Raw genomic sequence first — 15,751 nt, forward strand, 5'->3', positions numbered from 1 at the left:
CAATCAAGAAAACAATTGGAGCACAATTGTTCTCTTATTCCAATTCATCCTGGCCTGCTCTTCCATTGTCCATAACAGTTTGAGCTTCAGAGATGATGCCACTGCCCACCCACACCAAAAATGTTTGGAGACAGTCCACAGTGTTTTGGTTGGTTTATCATTTATAATCATATTTCTAATTAAATATACGTGTCCTCACTTTTCTCTATTACGGTTCTGATTAAGTTTATTTGGTAGATAAATAAGCTATTTGCACATTTTTATTATATTGTATAATTACAACTGTAACATTTTCATAAGGTCCTCCCAAAAGAATAGACATTCTACTATACAAAAACATTTAAGGTTACCAAGTTGCTTTATTTCTTATGTTTATGCTATAATAATATACCACCACTTTACAGAAAATTCAAGTGCTGTGTAACCATGTGATGGTGATGTTCTCTGTTCGGCCGCCAGGGGGCGCGGGCGTGCGTTCGCTCAGTGAAGCGGCGCAGAGCCGTCAGCAGAAGAACAGCGGTGTAAACAGGATCGGCTCACTGCGGTTCAGGTATCTGCGTGTTTTCGGATGAACTGACTCCCTCAGACAGCTCTTGCATATTCAACGGAACCACCGAACTGCAGCAGCTCACGACAGCCGGGGTTCGGTAGAGGTCATGTAGGGTTACTTGGATGACATGAGGGGTAACGGGCCGGGCCGAATCACAAACCGCACGAGAGACGGAAGTCTCCTCTGTGGTCAAGTGACACGCTGCTCTTTAAACTGCGAGTGCGGAGTCACTGGACTCCTTACCCGCAGAAAAACAACAACAGATGTGTCTTTGCGGTTCTGGGACACGCCCACAGAATCAGTTAGGTAGCTGACGATAGGACGGTTAGATGTCAATCCAAGGACCACGCCCCTTCACGGATGACGTCACTACATCCAGATTTCTCCAGAGTTTAGTCAACTACAAACACAAACTTATTTACTGTTACACCTTTCATTGTACTGTTGTGGATAAAAGGCACAAACTAGCTTTACTTTAGACAATGAATACCGACACTTAGGGGTAAAAATCACACCCATATGTGCTTAAATAGGGAGTATTTTCTGTTGACTGAATAGAAGAACTGGACTGAGGAAGCAGTGCTCAGCATAAATGAGTACACCCCCTTTAGGAAGTTTTAATATAATCAGTAGCTCAACGTACAAAACAAACATTTCCAAATGTTCCACAAGGTTGAGTTTTATTGAACACTCCATAACATGAAGTTACGGTTAATGATCCAACTTGGATCACATCATCTACAGTTTTACTTAAACTGGTTGAAGCAAAAATGAATACACCCTGCAACAAAAACTACTACATCTAGTACTTTGTATGAGCACCGTGATTTTTAAGGACAGCACCAAGTATTCTGGGCAAGGAATGAACAAGTTGGCGACATATTACAACATCTATCTTTTACCATTCTCCAAGAAGAACCTCTTTTAGAGCCTGGATGCTGGATGGAGAGTGATGCTCAACTGGTGGCTTCAGAATTCCCCACAGGTGTTGGATTGGGATCAAATCAGGAGACATACTTGGCCGTTCAATCACCTTCAGCCTGTTCTTCGTCAGAAGTGCAACAGCCGCTTTAGAAGTGTGTTTTGGATCATTGTTGTGTTGGAAAAGTGCTCGACAACCAAGTGCATGAAGTGATGGCAGCATCTTCTCCTCCAGTATAGAGCTGTAAATTTTTGTGTTCATGATACATCAGTGAAATGCAGCCCCCCCACACAACAGCACTCATGCAGCCCCACATAAGGACGCTGCCACCACCATGTTTCACTGTAGGCACCATGTATTTCTCCTTGAAATCCTGAACCTTGCAAATCCATCCAGTTTTAAAAGCAATCGTTCCAAAAACGGTGATCTTTGTCTCCTCACTCCAGAGTATTGAGTCCCAGTAGTTTTCCTCTTTTTTCAGCACGGGCCCTAGCAAATTCTAGGCGAGCACGTTTTGTGCATGGGCTTTAGGAGAGGCTTCCTTTCGGACAATAACCACGCATGCCATACCTCTGTAGTGTGCGCTGTATTGCGTCTACCATTAATTTGGTAGGAAAATCACTTTTTTGTGTGTGCAAATTAACATATCTTGTGTGCAATGTATTTTGTGTATGTTGTAGTGTAGTATTTTTACAGAAAATGACAAATGTAGTAGGGTTTACTCATTTATGGTGAGCACTGTACCTGCTGGTTCAAATAAGCCAAAATCCCATAGACTTCTATGCCTACTGTTACTCAGTCATTCTATTGGTCAGTTTTTTTAACATCTTCTAGATATAGTAATAGGTTTAGGGGATGTCATCTGGACTTAGTTTTTAAAGTTAATAGACGTTTCACCTCTTATCCAAAAGGCTTTGTCAATTCTGAATTAGCTGGTAAAATTCAGGTATTTAAACCAATTTAGCTGGTAAATTTCCGGGCTGACTCCTCCCCCATGAACGCATATATACCAGCTCTTCTACCAGCTCTTTAGAATTGACAAAGCCTTTTGGATAAGAGGTGAAATGTCTTCTAACTTTAAAAAATAAGTCCAGATGACAGCCCCTAGACCTACTACTATGATGGAACCAACCCGGATGAATGAGAGTCTTCACATCTTCTTGATAGTATTTTTTTTCCATAGTTTTTCTTTATTGCAAGTTATTCAAGTTATAAACTGACCAATCAGAAGCCTCAATTAAAGTAGATTGTGCCCGCTTGCTCCCATGTCCAATGCTCAAACAATTTGATTGGCACATTATCCTGAGCCCGCTGTCAAGTGGTAGGGGTGTGGACCTTTAACAAGCTCACTCCTGATTGGTGAGAGTCATTGCCATAGAAACACTGACTCAGACTGACTTGGAGGAATCACTACTGGGTCCAACACAGTGGCGTCCTGATCTAAAAAAAAATGGCGACTGAATTGACTTCATTGGTTGGAATCAGAAGTAAACCATTTTCTAACTGGTCCAGTTCTCTTATACAGTCAATGGTTTTACCCTGTTGGAGGACAAAACCTAGAAGGCTACCAACAGACAACAGCTGCTGTCATTATAGCTGTAGTACAGACAAGAAAAGAAGCACTGCAGGTGAGCAGACCTGATAGTGGAGACGTGAATATCATTTTAAGTAGAAACCGGAGACAAACTGGGACGGCATTGGACTGACTTCATGTCTGTTTGGACAGCACATATAAACTTCCCTTTATACCTCACTTTTGGACCTCATTTTCTAATTGATGTTGGCCAGCAGCAACAGCATAGACAATGCAAGAGCAATGTGTTGACAATGCCAGGAAACCAAAGCAGTGGAGAATATTTCCACTTTGAAACGGCATTACAACATTTTCTTTGGACATTTTTCTTTAGAAAAAAGAACCACTAAAGTCAAGCAAAAAGCAAGATTCTTATTACTGCTTTGACTCAAGAACAGTAACACAGAGAGTGGGATGGGCATAGTGTAGACAAAATATATATATAATATATGTATGAATGAAGGGATGGACATCATGCTTAAAGGAAAAGAACAAGAGGAAAAAACATTTCATAAAAATCCTGAAGCCCCTTAAAGTCCCTCTCCAATCATCTTTTGATTATTTTTCCAAAACGTTCCCAGTTGTCTTTTAACTGTGATTACACAGTTTTTAGCCAAAATCTAAAAACAGGGGTCGTTTTCTATGACAACGTTTCTATAGAGGAACAGAAGTTCATCAGAAATTCACCTATAGCTGTGGGTGGGACTGTTGGTGCAAAGTAAGCCTGCGCTAATATTCTATCAGCACTTTGGTTACACACTCTCCTGCTAGCCTACAACCCCTCACACACCCCTCAAGTCTGGCATGTCAAGGTAAAAAAAAATCTTTAATCTTAGCAAAAACTCAGTTATGTACAGTCATCCTCCAAATCATTCCAAGAAGTAAAACTTGAACAAAAGTTTTCCATTTTCAGAAACATAGATCTTTGATGAAATCATCTCTCACTGGTAATCAGAGAGCTGAAAAACACAGTTTCTGCATTCTTCCATCTCTATAAGTCCAGGGCAGCATGCATGTGAACAACTCTAGGAATGAAACTAGCCAATGTTAACCCGCTGCTGCTGAGTCCGATGTTCCCACATCAGGAAGTGGATGAGTGCACTCATGGAGTCATGGACTCCAAGATAAAGAGGTCTGTTTGAATAAGACAGATGACAGTTTCCATCTTCTGCTCTTCCACAGACTCAACATCAGGAGTTCTGTCCAGGAACAACCTGAGACCTATCCTGAGCATTAGCCATGTCTGTGAGCGCCGTCCTGAGCACCATGAGGTACTGTGATTGTCCACATGGTTGCTGCACATTTTGTAAGTGTTTGGTGCTGCATGGCTTTCTGTGTGGTTGTAGTATATTTCTGTCTGTTTCAATCAGTTTCTGCATATTTCCTGCACAAAGTGAAGTCATGTTGCTGCCTCAGCTCTGCTGTGTTCGTAGCAGATGTTCTCTCTGGATGCTACAGAAGACTTGGGTTTTTAATGGTTGTCTCCCCACCTGGACTTTGGTCACCAAGCTCTTTTCCGTATCACATCATTAGCTCTTGTATTTCTGTTCTTGCTGCCTGTGTGGTGTCACCTAAGTACCACAAACGGTCTATTGGCTGATTTTCATTTCTGATCGAGATGCGAAACGCTACCTGACACCTTTGACTGAATCATTGCTGCATATCTAAAATGACTGGTTATAATAGGAACACAATTACCGTATGTGTTGGACTGTAAGTCGCACTTTTGGGAGAAATGTATTTAACAAAATACAAATGTGTGGACTTTGCATGTTTTCCCCGTGCATGTGTGGGTGTTCTCTGGGCTCTCTGGCTTCCTCCCACAGTCCAAAACATGCTTCATAGGTTGATTGATGACTCTAAATAATAAGTGTAACTGTGAGGGTGCATATGTGAGAGGCTGTGTGGCCCTACGACAGGCTGGCGACCTGTCCAGGATGTACGCCGCCTTCATCCAGCCAGGTTAGGCTTTAGTCCTGAAAGGGATACAGCTAGTTAAGAAAATGAATGGATGGACATTTGGGACCAAGATAAGACATTTTGTCTTGAGAGGTAAACCACAATGGAATAGATAACCATCACATACTTGTACACACTTCACCAACACAATGATGCTTTTAGCTTCATGAAGCATAAGCGTAATCAAGTATTATTAACGCAACGTATGAACAATGATTAAAATACCATAGCATAAAGGACATGCTAACAAGGCAATTGAACTCTTAATATCACTTTAAATCACTAAATCCCTTAAACTTTTGATCCTCTGTGTTGCTTTGGGAATCCACCAAGGCTGGTGTCAGACTGAGCAGCACTTCTTCTTCTGCATTGCTGTCAACAGCAAATACTGAGACACACACCTACAGTGCCACCTAGTGGGTTTTGCTATTTATTTTTAAAAATCACAAATCAGTTGCACCCCCAGTTAAACTATGCAAAAAATCCCGAATTTTACTCTGAAAAGTACTGTAGTTACCAATGACTTCATGATTTGCAAACCATTTAAATAAAAGTCACAATGGAGTTTATTGGGTGAGCTGTTGATGTCCGAGCCCTCACTCATGCAATCATGCCGCCACCGTCATGATGAGAAATAACCTTCATCTATCTCCCCCTACAGGAAGTGCCTGCTGCTTCCCTTCCTGCAGTTTAGAGCTCTGTCGGGTGCTGAGGCTGTCAATGCTCTGCGACCCTTTTACTTAGCCGTTCACCCAGACTTCTTTGGTCAGCACCCTAAAGAGCGGGTATGTAGAAATTCTATTCAGTGTTCTTCTAAAGAACCACTTCACAGCTGTGCTCCACAACCAAACCAAGCAAAATATTTGAAATTTGTTACAATCCGAGTCTCTCCAGATCATTCCAACAAGGACACAGTTGCTTATTTAAATTATTTTCTATCAGACACTGTTTTTTTTTTTTAATGTAAAACGTACCGACATGTTTCGGTGGAATGCCTTCCACCTTCAACTAGTTAGGTATTAGTTATAGTTAGTTAGCTAGTTAGTTGAAGGTGGAAGGCATTCCACCGAAACATGTCGGTACGTTTTACATTAAAAAAAAACAGTGTCTGATAAAAAATAATTTAAATAAGCAACTGTGTCCTTGTTGGAATGATCTGGAGAGACTCGGATTGTAACAAATTTCAAATATTTTGCTTGAACGGCTAAGCAGTATAATTTTATAGACACAATGAACCTCTTTGAATCAAGGACACAGTTTCTAAACTTCATTTGATAAAAGTATAACAATCTGTTTGTGAGGTTTTGTGTGATCCCCTAATCCCTCGAAGGATAAGGTGTGGAAATATCAGGGGACAACTTGAAACATTGTTGAACATCAGGAAGCTTCTAGGAACATCTGAACAGAATTATGTCTATTCTTCTCAAATTTTCTTTCCAAAAAGTTGTTAGAGAAAACCTAAGACTATCAGAACATTTGGGAAAGGTTAAGGAATCTGGGATGCACATGACGACCTCCCCCAGTGGCGTCAGGGGAAACTGCAGGATGTTTGCATAATCTTAGTGCAGACGGATGGCATAGAAAAGCCCCCAGTGGTCTGGTCAGAGCATGCTGCTGTTTGCTGGAGAGAGTAAATGACATGGATAGAAAATATTTGGGATGTCAGTAAAATAACAGCAGCCATCATAGATCTGAGTTGTTATGAGGGTCTTCATCACAGTGTTTCCTTCATGACAGGAAGTGAATGAGAACTCCCTGAAAAGGTTGAACGGTTACCTGGAGAGCCTGCAGAAGTCTGGCTCACGCCACATCGAGCCCACCAGGCTTACTTTCTACATGAGGGACACCAAGGATAGCAGCAACACGCAGGCAGAGCCCCTATCTTCAGGTAAAACTGTGTCCATGGTGCTTCTAAAGGAGGGGTACGTTCTAGGGGGATATTTCACATTGTTGCTGGTTCGCAGGTTTCCGGACCGTCAGCTTCACCCTACGCACCAATGACGTCCAAAGTACGGTGATGGAGGTGCTGGGGTCCTGCAGCCTGTCTGTGGAGCACATGCAGGAGCATAGAGGAACTGAGCCCTCTAAAGGTCCCCTTAAAGGAGGGGTGCCGTTCTATAGACCCATCAAATGGGACAAAAGTTATTACGCCTTCACAGGTTTCAGGGACCCGGAGGAGGAGCTGGAGCAGGCCAGACGGGTGGAGCCCATCCTCAAGTCAGTTTACATGCACACTCAATACTTGAACACAACAGTTGAACACGTAGACTTCTCCCCCAAAAGCTCTGTTTCTCTGACAAGTATTCCGGTTTATCTGATTAATTTTAGTTTTACAACAGTACGGAAACAGGAAAGGTTTGTTCTCTGAAGCAGAAAGTCGCTGCTCCAGAAAATAAACCTTTTCTCATCCAGATGTGAAACCTCCAGTAGAGTTTCAAACCTGAGACAAGTAACAGTGACGTTTGAAAGTTACATTACATCCATGGGGTTCTTTTCCTTGATTATGATTGGTCTGTAGACAGAAGCAGCTTTTTTAGAATCCAAATAAGCAGAACAGAGACCATTTACATTTTATAAATGGAAGCAGTCTCCTTCTCAGGGTTTTTGGACCTGTGTTTTTCTTCATAGTTACACCAATCTGAGCTTGAAGTTTGGTGTTTTGTCAGCCTCATCCCAAGAAATGTCTATTGAATGAAGTAGAAAACATCAAATCCTGACAGATTTTATAATAAATGATGTGAAGGACTGGAACATGTAGACCAGGACAGTCGACAAATCTCTCTGACTACTGCCAGTTATCTCATTTTTATAGACATGTAAACGGGTTCAACGTCGTGTTTCTAGGGCTATTTACATTCTCTGTAAAGAATAGTGTGCCAATGATTAGTTGCTTTGGTTATTTAGCATAGTGTACATTAATCTGCTCTTACTAGGATCATTAGCTGGGCGAACGTTGACCAGGCATATTTTGGAGAGCAACTTTCCAGAAAACCTCTTCCTACATACATCAGTGGAACTGGAGAGAACTGTTTCTTCCTTTCCGTCTTCTCTCTTCCCATCAACACCCACTGGAGTAGAGTCGGTAGTTGAATGTTTAACAGATTCGCATTTGTTACATTTCAAAGTCATTTGTTTGTTAGATGCACAACAATTGAAACATATACAGACCCTTACAAAAATGTAAATATCATTCATTACCATAATTCAATTAAAAATAAGTAACTTTCATAGAATATACTAAGGCCCCAATCTTTAATTGATTTTAAGTATTTAATTTTTTAAATTTACATTGGGGTTCCAGCTCAAAACCCCCCTTAAAACAGGATTTCCGAAGATTAGAAAACTGTGGAAAAATCTGCCCAAATTTCTGCAGGACGTGAATGTTTGAAACAGATTTTCACCACCTAATCGTCTACTAAACTCAAATAACCTGCACAGCTTCCCCAGATGTCATTAAATGGTCATGATGTCATGAGGGAAGATTTCAGGCTTGATAACTTTCCAAAAGACCATCATGGATCCCCTCCATAGTCTGGGTAAACCACAAAAGTTCCTAGCTAAGGACGCTGGCTGTTCACAGAGCGCTGTCCACATACGGTAGATACACAGAAAGTCCAAAGGAAGGACTGTATGTGGCAGGAGAAGATGCAACAGCTAATGACTAGACCGTGGGCTTCAGTGGATCATCTAAAGGACAAGATTCAAGAACCTGCAGACCTCCAGAGAGAGTGGAATGAGGTGGAGGAACAGCTTCAAAAACCACCACATTCAGACGCATTCTGGAGACGACCTCCAGCTGTCGGGTTGCCTTACAGCACGAAGGCCCCCAGTTCAAGTCCCAGCTGGGGGACCCGAAAAAGAATCACCAATGGGGGACCTTTCTGTGTGGAATTTGCGTGTTCTCCCCGTGCATATGTGGGTTTTCTCCAAAAACATGCTTCATAGGTTAATTGGTTAATCTAAATTGTCCCTAGGTGTGAATGTGAGTGTGCATGGGTGTTTGTGGCCCTGCGACAGACTGGCAATCTGTCCAGGATGCCCCCTGCCTTTGCCCATGGGTGGCTGGGATAGGCTGCGGCAGCCCCATGACCCCGAAAGGGACAAAACCGGTTCAGAAGATGAATGAATATTTGAAATAAATGAAAAAATAGGCACTGAATCTGCTTTATATTCTATGAAATGTAAATCTTTTGAATGGGATTACGGAAATGAATACACATTTTAAATGGTATTTCTTTTGGAAAATGTGTTGCTTTGACAATCTTTTTCTCTCTTAAGGGAGTTTTTTTCCTAAAGCCTCTAGTCCATGAGTTTTGTTGTGCACCGGGTACTAATGGTCTGGTTAGCTGTTCTCTTTGTTTCTCGCTCTGAGTGCGTTCTCTCCAAACCCGTGTCTTTTTCCTCCAGTGGTGGATGGTGCATACTGAAACTTGGGTCATTTGCCTTTGCCTGTGTTTAAATAAACTGCAAGAAGTGTGAAAAGGGGGAAAAGGTACATTATAATGCTTCTGTAGATAGAATCTTACATCATCCACCTCTCTAATGGTACTGCTTTTCCACAGCTGGACCCGTGTTTCTTGCAGTGTCAACATAGGAAAATCACTGCAAGGATCCCTCCTGTTTTGCTGAATTTACTTCCAACAGTAATTTGCTTGACTCTTAATATCTGTTGATCTTTTGGTCCTATTTTGGTCCAGGTTTCATAAAGAGAGCAGCCTCTACAACCTCCAGAGAACCAAAGGTTTTTCTATCCTGTCCCACATGAGTTGTAGTGCAACAAACGGTTTATTCGCTGCTTTAAACGGCCTCCATGTTTGATTGACTCTGGGCCCAGTGATTTAATCAGGAGACCATTTTATTCCCCATGCTTGGAGATCACAGCTCTCAGGAGCAGTCAGGGAGGAAGATTTTTAGGATAAATCTTTTTCCGGTATGTCATCAAACTTGTCAAGCTCAGATGTTAACAGCTGGCTCCTCACTAGATATTTGGCAAGTTCATTGCGGTCACTGGACTGGTATTTACTATAGGAGAGTTGCCAATAGTTGCCAGTGGGGGTGAGTGGTGGAAGAATTAGCTGATTAGAGCTTTTTGGGTTTGAAGTCACTGATCTCGGCAGGTTTTTTTTTTAGACTGAAGACTTGTGTCCCTGTTGTACCTTTGCTTCATTGGTCTGTAAACTCTGATCTGGTTTAATGTCCTTTGATTTTATTTGAACTAATTCTTTACTAGTGATTTTACTTTGCAGTCTTACATATTTGCTGTTCGCTCAAGGGCACTTTGTGTCGGGGATGGAGGAGTTTTCCTGTACTGGCAGCAGTTTCCATTCCATTGCTGCATCACCTTCTGTCTCCAGTGCATGGAGTAAACATTTTTAGTCTGAGATAAACCTGCAGGTATGTCAGGTCAGGATCTTTTCTTCTCTTTGTTAGAGTTTGGCTGAAGAACAACAAGCCCAAGGCGATGAAGAAGCACAACGCCAGCTTGCCGAGAAGGGAAGAGTTGAGCAGGCTGAAGAGGGAACTGTGTGACAGATTTGACCTGCTGGACATCAGGTAATGTTCTTCATCTGAGACTTTGTAAGGATCCTCTGATGCCCAGAAAGGTTCTTTGTAGTTTTGGAAATCTTCTGTTTGATCTGTCCTGCAGATGGCAGCGCAGTTGGGGTGTGGCTCACAGGTACAGTCAGCTGCAGAGTCTGACCCGTCTGGCTCATCAGAATCCAGATGCCCTCATCCACTTGCAAGGTGGACTATCCCTCAGAGTTCTAGGCCTGCTTCCTTAGCCTTCCTCTGCCCTTCCTCAGACCCGGTTTTACCTGCTAGATTTCCTTTACATGTTCTTCTGGTTCTTTATTAAGGAGGAGCTTCCTCAGGACCACCTTCTAAAAACTTTTTCCTGCATCTTCTCCTTCCTTCTAGGACATACCATAGTATTTGCTGACCAGTCAGGAATGAATTCTTCCGGACATGTCCTTCTGGGAACCATGGACGTTCATCACCAGTGGACTAAAGTAAAGCAGTAGCAGAGCTCCCGGCGGGTTCTCTGTGTTCCTCAAAGTGTCTAAGCTGTGCTCTGCTGTCTGCAGCTCTTCGTGCAGCTGCCGAGCTTCCGAGGTCTTCAGCACCAGACGGACTGCCTCAAAGAGAGGATCAGTTTCCTTCTGGGCGGAGCTCAGGTGGTCCACATGGAGAGGCTGGGACCAGTGCGGCCCATTGCAGAACACTACAGAGTGCTCAGCACTTTCCACAAGAAACTACTGTCCACGCGGCTCCACCTGCACCCCCGTAGCCTGCATGGCCTCACCATGGTGCTGGAGAAGTAAGAAAACTCATCCACAGACTCCCCATAAGTCATGGGGGGGGGGGGGGGGGGGTCTGGGGCAGTTGCTCCCATCCTTCAGGTTAAAGTCAGTGGAAATAAGGTTTGACTTGAGATAACCGCAATTTAAAAACATACCACAACTTTGTTACGATGGTGATCTCTGACTACAAGCACCCCAACCTTTTTTTGTCTTGTATGATTGAGAACCAATGCTGTAGACAACCCAGAACATTTTATTATTTCAGAGAAGCCATGACTTTATGCTGGGTTTGAATTAGCAACCGATTTCTTTGACCAAGTTTGGATGCAAGAGGTTTGGGAAGGAAGTGTTTCTTACAGAGAAACATCTGGACACTTATAGGGCAACCATTAGCAGGTCAGAGAAATCCCTAACAATTCCTAATCTCAGAGAAGCAGAGAGTCTGTCTCATGAGGGAACTCAAGAAGGAGCTGACGAAGAGGAGCATCACAGCCCTGCTGTGATGGAGAGCCTTGGACTCCAATGAGCATGACTGTCAAATGACTTGAGCTGGTGTATGTGTGTGTTGCAGTGACCGCTCCACCCCCAGTCTTCATCAGACAGGCCACTTTATCATCCCCTCCACCTGTGACCCCACCCACCTGCAACTTTTCCTCCAGAGCCACGCCCCTGAGGCCAGGCGTCTTACCTTACAGACAAACCGGTGAGTGCACTGTGGTACGGGACAGGGCGAGTCTGGTCTGCTGCTGAACTCAGTTCATGAAGTTTTTTGTGATCTTTTCTTTCCAATGTCTCAGCTGCACAGTCATGGCCAAAAATAATGGCACCCTTACTATTCTGTCAGAAAACAACATGATTCCAAACACGAATGTCTTGTTCTTCACGCGTTTTTTTTTTGTTTGCAACGAAACAGCACAAACAGGAGAAAAGTCAAACGCGGCAACAACTCACACACAACTCAAAAATGGACTGAACAGAATGATTGTCAAAGTTTGATGAAATGAATGCTTTTCATGGATGTGATGCTCCTGTCATTTGTATTCAGACACACCTGAGACAGGTAAAAGGTTAGGGCAATACAGCAATCAGATGGAAGCAGTTAAAATGGAGAAAGGAAAGACTCCGCCTTTGTGTCGTTTCACACCGACTATGGAGCAAAGAAGGAAAAGTAAAGAGAAGTCTGGGTTTTTTAGAGAAGGTTTATGGAAAAACACGGGCAATCACAGGATTCCAAGCTCATCTCCTGAGATCTTCATGTTACTGTGGGCATCATCATCATCATCATCATCATCATCATCAAGAGGTCTACAGCCCACGGCTCTGAAGCTAAACTCTAGGATGAAAATAGAAGAAAAAATAGAAGAAAAGATAATTGGAAAAGTGGATTAAAAAAATAGATAAACTTCAAACAGATTCAAGCTGATATGCAGACGACCATAATAACAATATCAGCTCACATGATCTCAGATCATCTGACTGTCACCATCTGAATGAAACCAGATGGTGGGAGACCCAGGTAGTCAGAATCCCCTTCAAAGAAACCCGGCAGGAGTTTGAGTCCAAACACAATCTTTCTGTGGACAGATGAGACCACAGTAAAGCTGCGTCTCCACCAGAAGACATTGGACTTCCATCAGGACAATGACCTGAAACCCATTTCTAAACGTCTCAGAAATGGTTCCAAACAAAGTGCTGTAGAGTTCTGAAATGGCAGCATTGAGTCTGGATCTGAATCCCATTGAACATCTGCAGGGAACCTCAAACAGCAGCTGGAAGAAGGCCTGGATGAGCAGTTTGCAGAGGAAGAGTCCAAAATCCCAGTGGAGAAGAGTGAGAAGCTCAGTCATGGTTACAGAGATTGCTTTGGATTCTTTTTTCAGAGGGGGCACAACCAAAATTCAAGCAAAGGTGCCAATAATTCTGTCCAATCAATTATTGGGTTCTATATTTGGCTTTTACTCAGTTTTTGTCTTTTTCCAGTGTAAAACAATAATAAAAATACTGAATATTTTCAACCATTTTCTGAGAAAAAGTTGCAGTTTCCTTCATATTGAAAGGTTATGATGTTTGAACCTGACCATAAATTAAGAAACTAAACTCCATCTAAGCTGGGGAAGCATTTAAGTGCTGCATAGAGATGATGAGGTCCAAGCTCAAAGTCTGACTGTAACCCTTCTGCTATCCTATGGGGTCAAGATGACCACTGACGTGTTCTTCCTACCATGACAAAGGTGGATAAAGGTGGAGAAGATGTCATGTAATCCATGGACACCAGTGAAGATCACAAATCATTGAAGAAAAAAGGTTCAGAGCACTGTCTAGTGGGTCTAGATGACCCTACTCCCAATGTTAAAGTGCCTAGGATAGCACAAGGGTTAAACATAGCAGTATTGTAAACACTTAAGTTATTGTGTTGAATTATACAAAAAGTAGTTGATGTTCTTCAACTATTGACAAATGTTTTAAAAAGCACACATATTGCTTGACAGACACACTAATTTCCAATTTAGCAGATGATGCAATTTTTGTCGTTTTATCTCTGTAAAATCTGTTAAGGAAACAAAGATTTCTTAGAATAAAAACCAGCAGTTTATGTCTGAAAGAATTGCTGTAAAAGAAATGTGATGGATTTGATGAACCAATATTACATTTCTCAACTGGAAATTGATTCGTCTACTTGACTGTAATGGTTCAGATGTTTATGTCTTATCACAGGTTTGTCTCTGGCAAAGCATCTTGATCCTTGTTGAAATATTTATTGGAATTAAAAGAATGCATTTGTCCTCTTGTCAAGAGCTAAGTACTAAAGGGAAAAAAAGACTGTGCTCATGGCTAAAATGTATATTCACAAACACGGAATGTGCCACACTACTGCGTGGCTTTTGAAAAACGAATTCCATTCATCAGAACTGTCCGTCTCACGTGACCTTTGTCTGCGTTTGCAGGCTGCACGCTGAGGAGAGTGCCGTGCTGAAGGCCTGCCTGCAGACCCTGTCTCTCAGGAGCCTCTCCAAGGAGCCCAGCGTTAGTTCCAGCCAGATGATCCAGTGCTGCAGCAGACTGCAGGAGCAGCAGCCGCCTCTCATGCAGGGCCTGCATGTCTGCGTGTCACACTTCTACTCAGTCCTGCAGGACGGAGAGCTGTGTATTCCATGGGACTGGCACAGCTGAGGCGCTCAACCAGACGAGACAATAGACATGGATGCATCCTGATTGGGCAGAAATGGAGGAAGTGTGCACATTTGTCGTCTTCTTCAGACACAAAAAAAAGCCCACATCAAGCATATGTTTACCCCCCCCCCCCTCCCCAAACTGTAAAGAACATCAGAGCTTCCTCCCAGATGGATTTTAGTTGCTCGGCAGAAAATGAATAAAGCAGAGACTCATACCTAATGGATATCGTTGACATCTTCATTAACTAACAAACTATACCAAAGGCAAACATCCAAAAGGTCCACAGTTCATTTTTCATTTGTTAGACAATGTTTGGGTCGTCATTAGTCCAGTCCTTGGAAACCACAGGAATTCAAGAACAGCTTTACCTGCATAACAGGAACAAGGCTTCCTGCCTCCTCCAGGTTTGTCATCCGGCTGCTCCTTTTTACTGTGTCTTCATTTTTGTCATAATCAGGCAGATCACCGAGAATTTCTCTGCTAAAATCTACCTCAGAAAACCAGGGTTCTCCAATGTTATACCTGTGTTACAGAAACCATATCAGCTGAGAAAAATCCTTTACCAGAGGTCACTTTAACACACCAAGTGAAATATTCCCCTGGACCCGACATTCTTAATAAAGAGCGTTTCCTGAAAAAGTTCATATTCTGTTTTCTAACTTTATTCTGAATAAAATACAAATAACAATGTGGAGCTCTTTAATTCTCATCCAGTCACACAGACTTTGGTTCAAACTGATGAAAGCAGCTTCCATGAACAAGCCGTCTCCATGCTGGAATTTAGCAACAGAAATCAGTTTTCCATACCAGGCTTTTTCTGGAAATGAGCTTTTTTTGGATCCATTTTTATTCTTACTGAACTTTGTCTCAACATACGTATTTTCTTGGATGTGGAATTCTTTTATTCAGCTTTATTTTAAATACAGGTTGGTGGTGCAGTGGTTAGCACTTTCACCTCACAGTGAGAAGGCCCTGGTTCAAGTCCTGGCTGGTTTTTCTGTGTGAAGTTTGCATGTTTTTCTCTGCATGTGTGGGTTTTCTCCAGCTTTCTCCCACAGTCCAAAAACATGCTTCATAGATTAAATTGGGATCTCTAAAGCTGTGAGAGAGTGGGCCTGTAACAGACCGGCGACCTGCCCAAGGTGAACCCCAGCTCTGAGTACATGCTGGCCTTTGCCTTGAAGCAGGAGGGTTGCTCTGGTTTACACTGGTCCACCTGCAGTCCGTCCTCTTCTTCCTCACAGTCTTTGTAAAATGCACATTTTGTCACA

General features: G+C 42.6%; 1 protein-coding gene across 1 annotated transcript; it reads left to right on the forward strand.

The window, feature by feature from the left end:
• Positions 1-452: 452 nt before the first annotated feature.
• Positions 453-15,126, forward strand: tcaim (T cell activation inhibitor, mitochondrial). The gene is made up of 11 exons (XM_004077716.4): positions 453-550; positions 4,228-4,316; positions 5,666-5,789; positions 6,742-6,892; positions 6,969-7,221; positions 10,435-10,557; positions 10,652-10,749; positions 10,924-11,015; positions 11,091-11,323; positions 11,878-12,009; positions 14,252-15,126. Exons 2-11 carry the CDS (start codon positions 4,285-4,287, stop codon positions 14,475-14,477), a joined length of 1,464 nt encoding a protein of 487 aa, XP_004077764.1. The 5' UTR covers positions 453-550; positions 4,228-4,284; the 3' UTR covers positions 14,478-15,126.
• Positions 15,127-15,751: the final 625 nt, after the last annotated feature.

The sequence above is a fragment of the Oryzias latipes genome, chromosome 16 (genome assembly GCF_002234675.1).
Source record: "Oryzias latipes chromosome 16, ASM223467v1".
Lineage (NCBI taxonomy): Eukaryota > Metazoa > Chordata > Actinopteri > Beloniformes > Adrianichthyidae > Oryzias > Oryzias latipes.

What these genes read in the sequence shown, in the direction of transcription:
- tcaim (XM_004077716.4), top strand. Translation starts at nt 4,285, where the DNA reads ATGTCTGTGAGCGCCGTCCTGAGCACCATGAG. An exon ending in GTCAGCACCCTAAAGAGCGG is followed by an intron (nt 5,790 to 6,741) that starts GTATGTAGAAAT and finishes CCTTCATGACAG; the next exon opens with GAAGTGAATGAGAACTCCCT. An exon ending in TGCCCTCATCCACTTGCAAG is followed by an intron (nt 10,750 to 10,923) that starts GTGGACTATCCC and finishes CCTTCCTTCTAG; the next exon opens with GACATACCATAGTATTTGCT.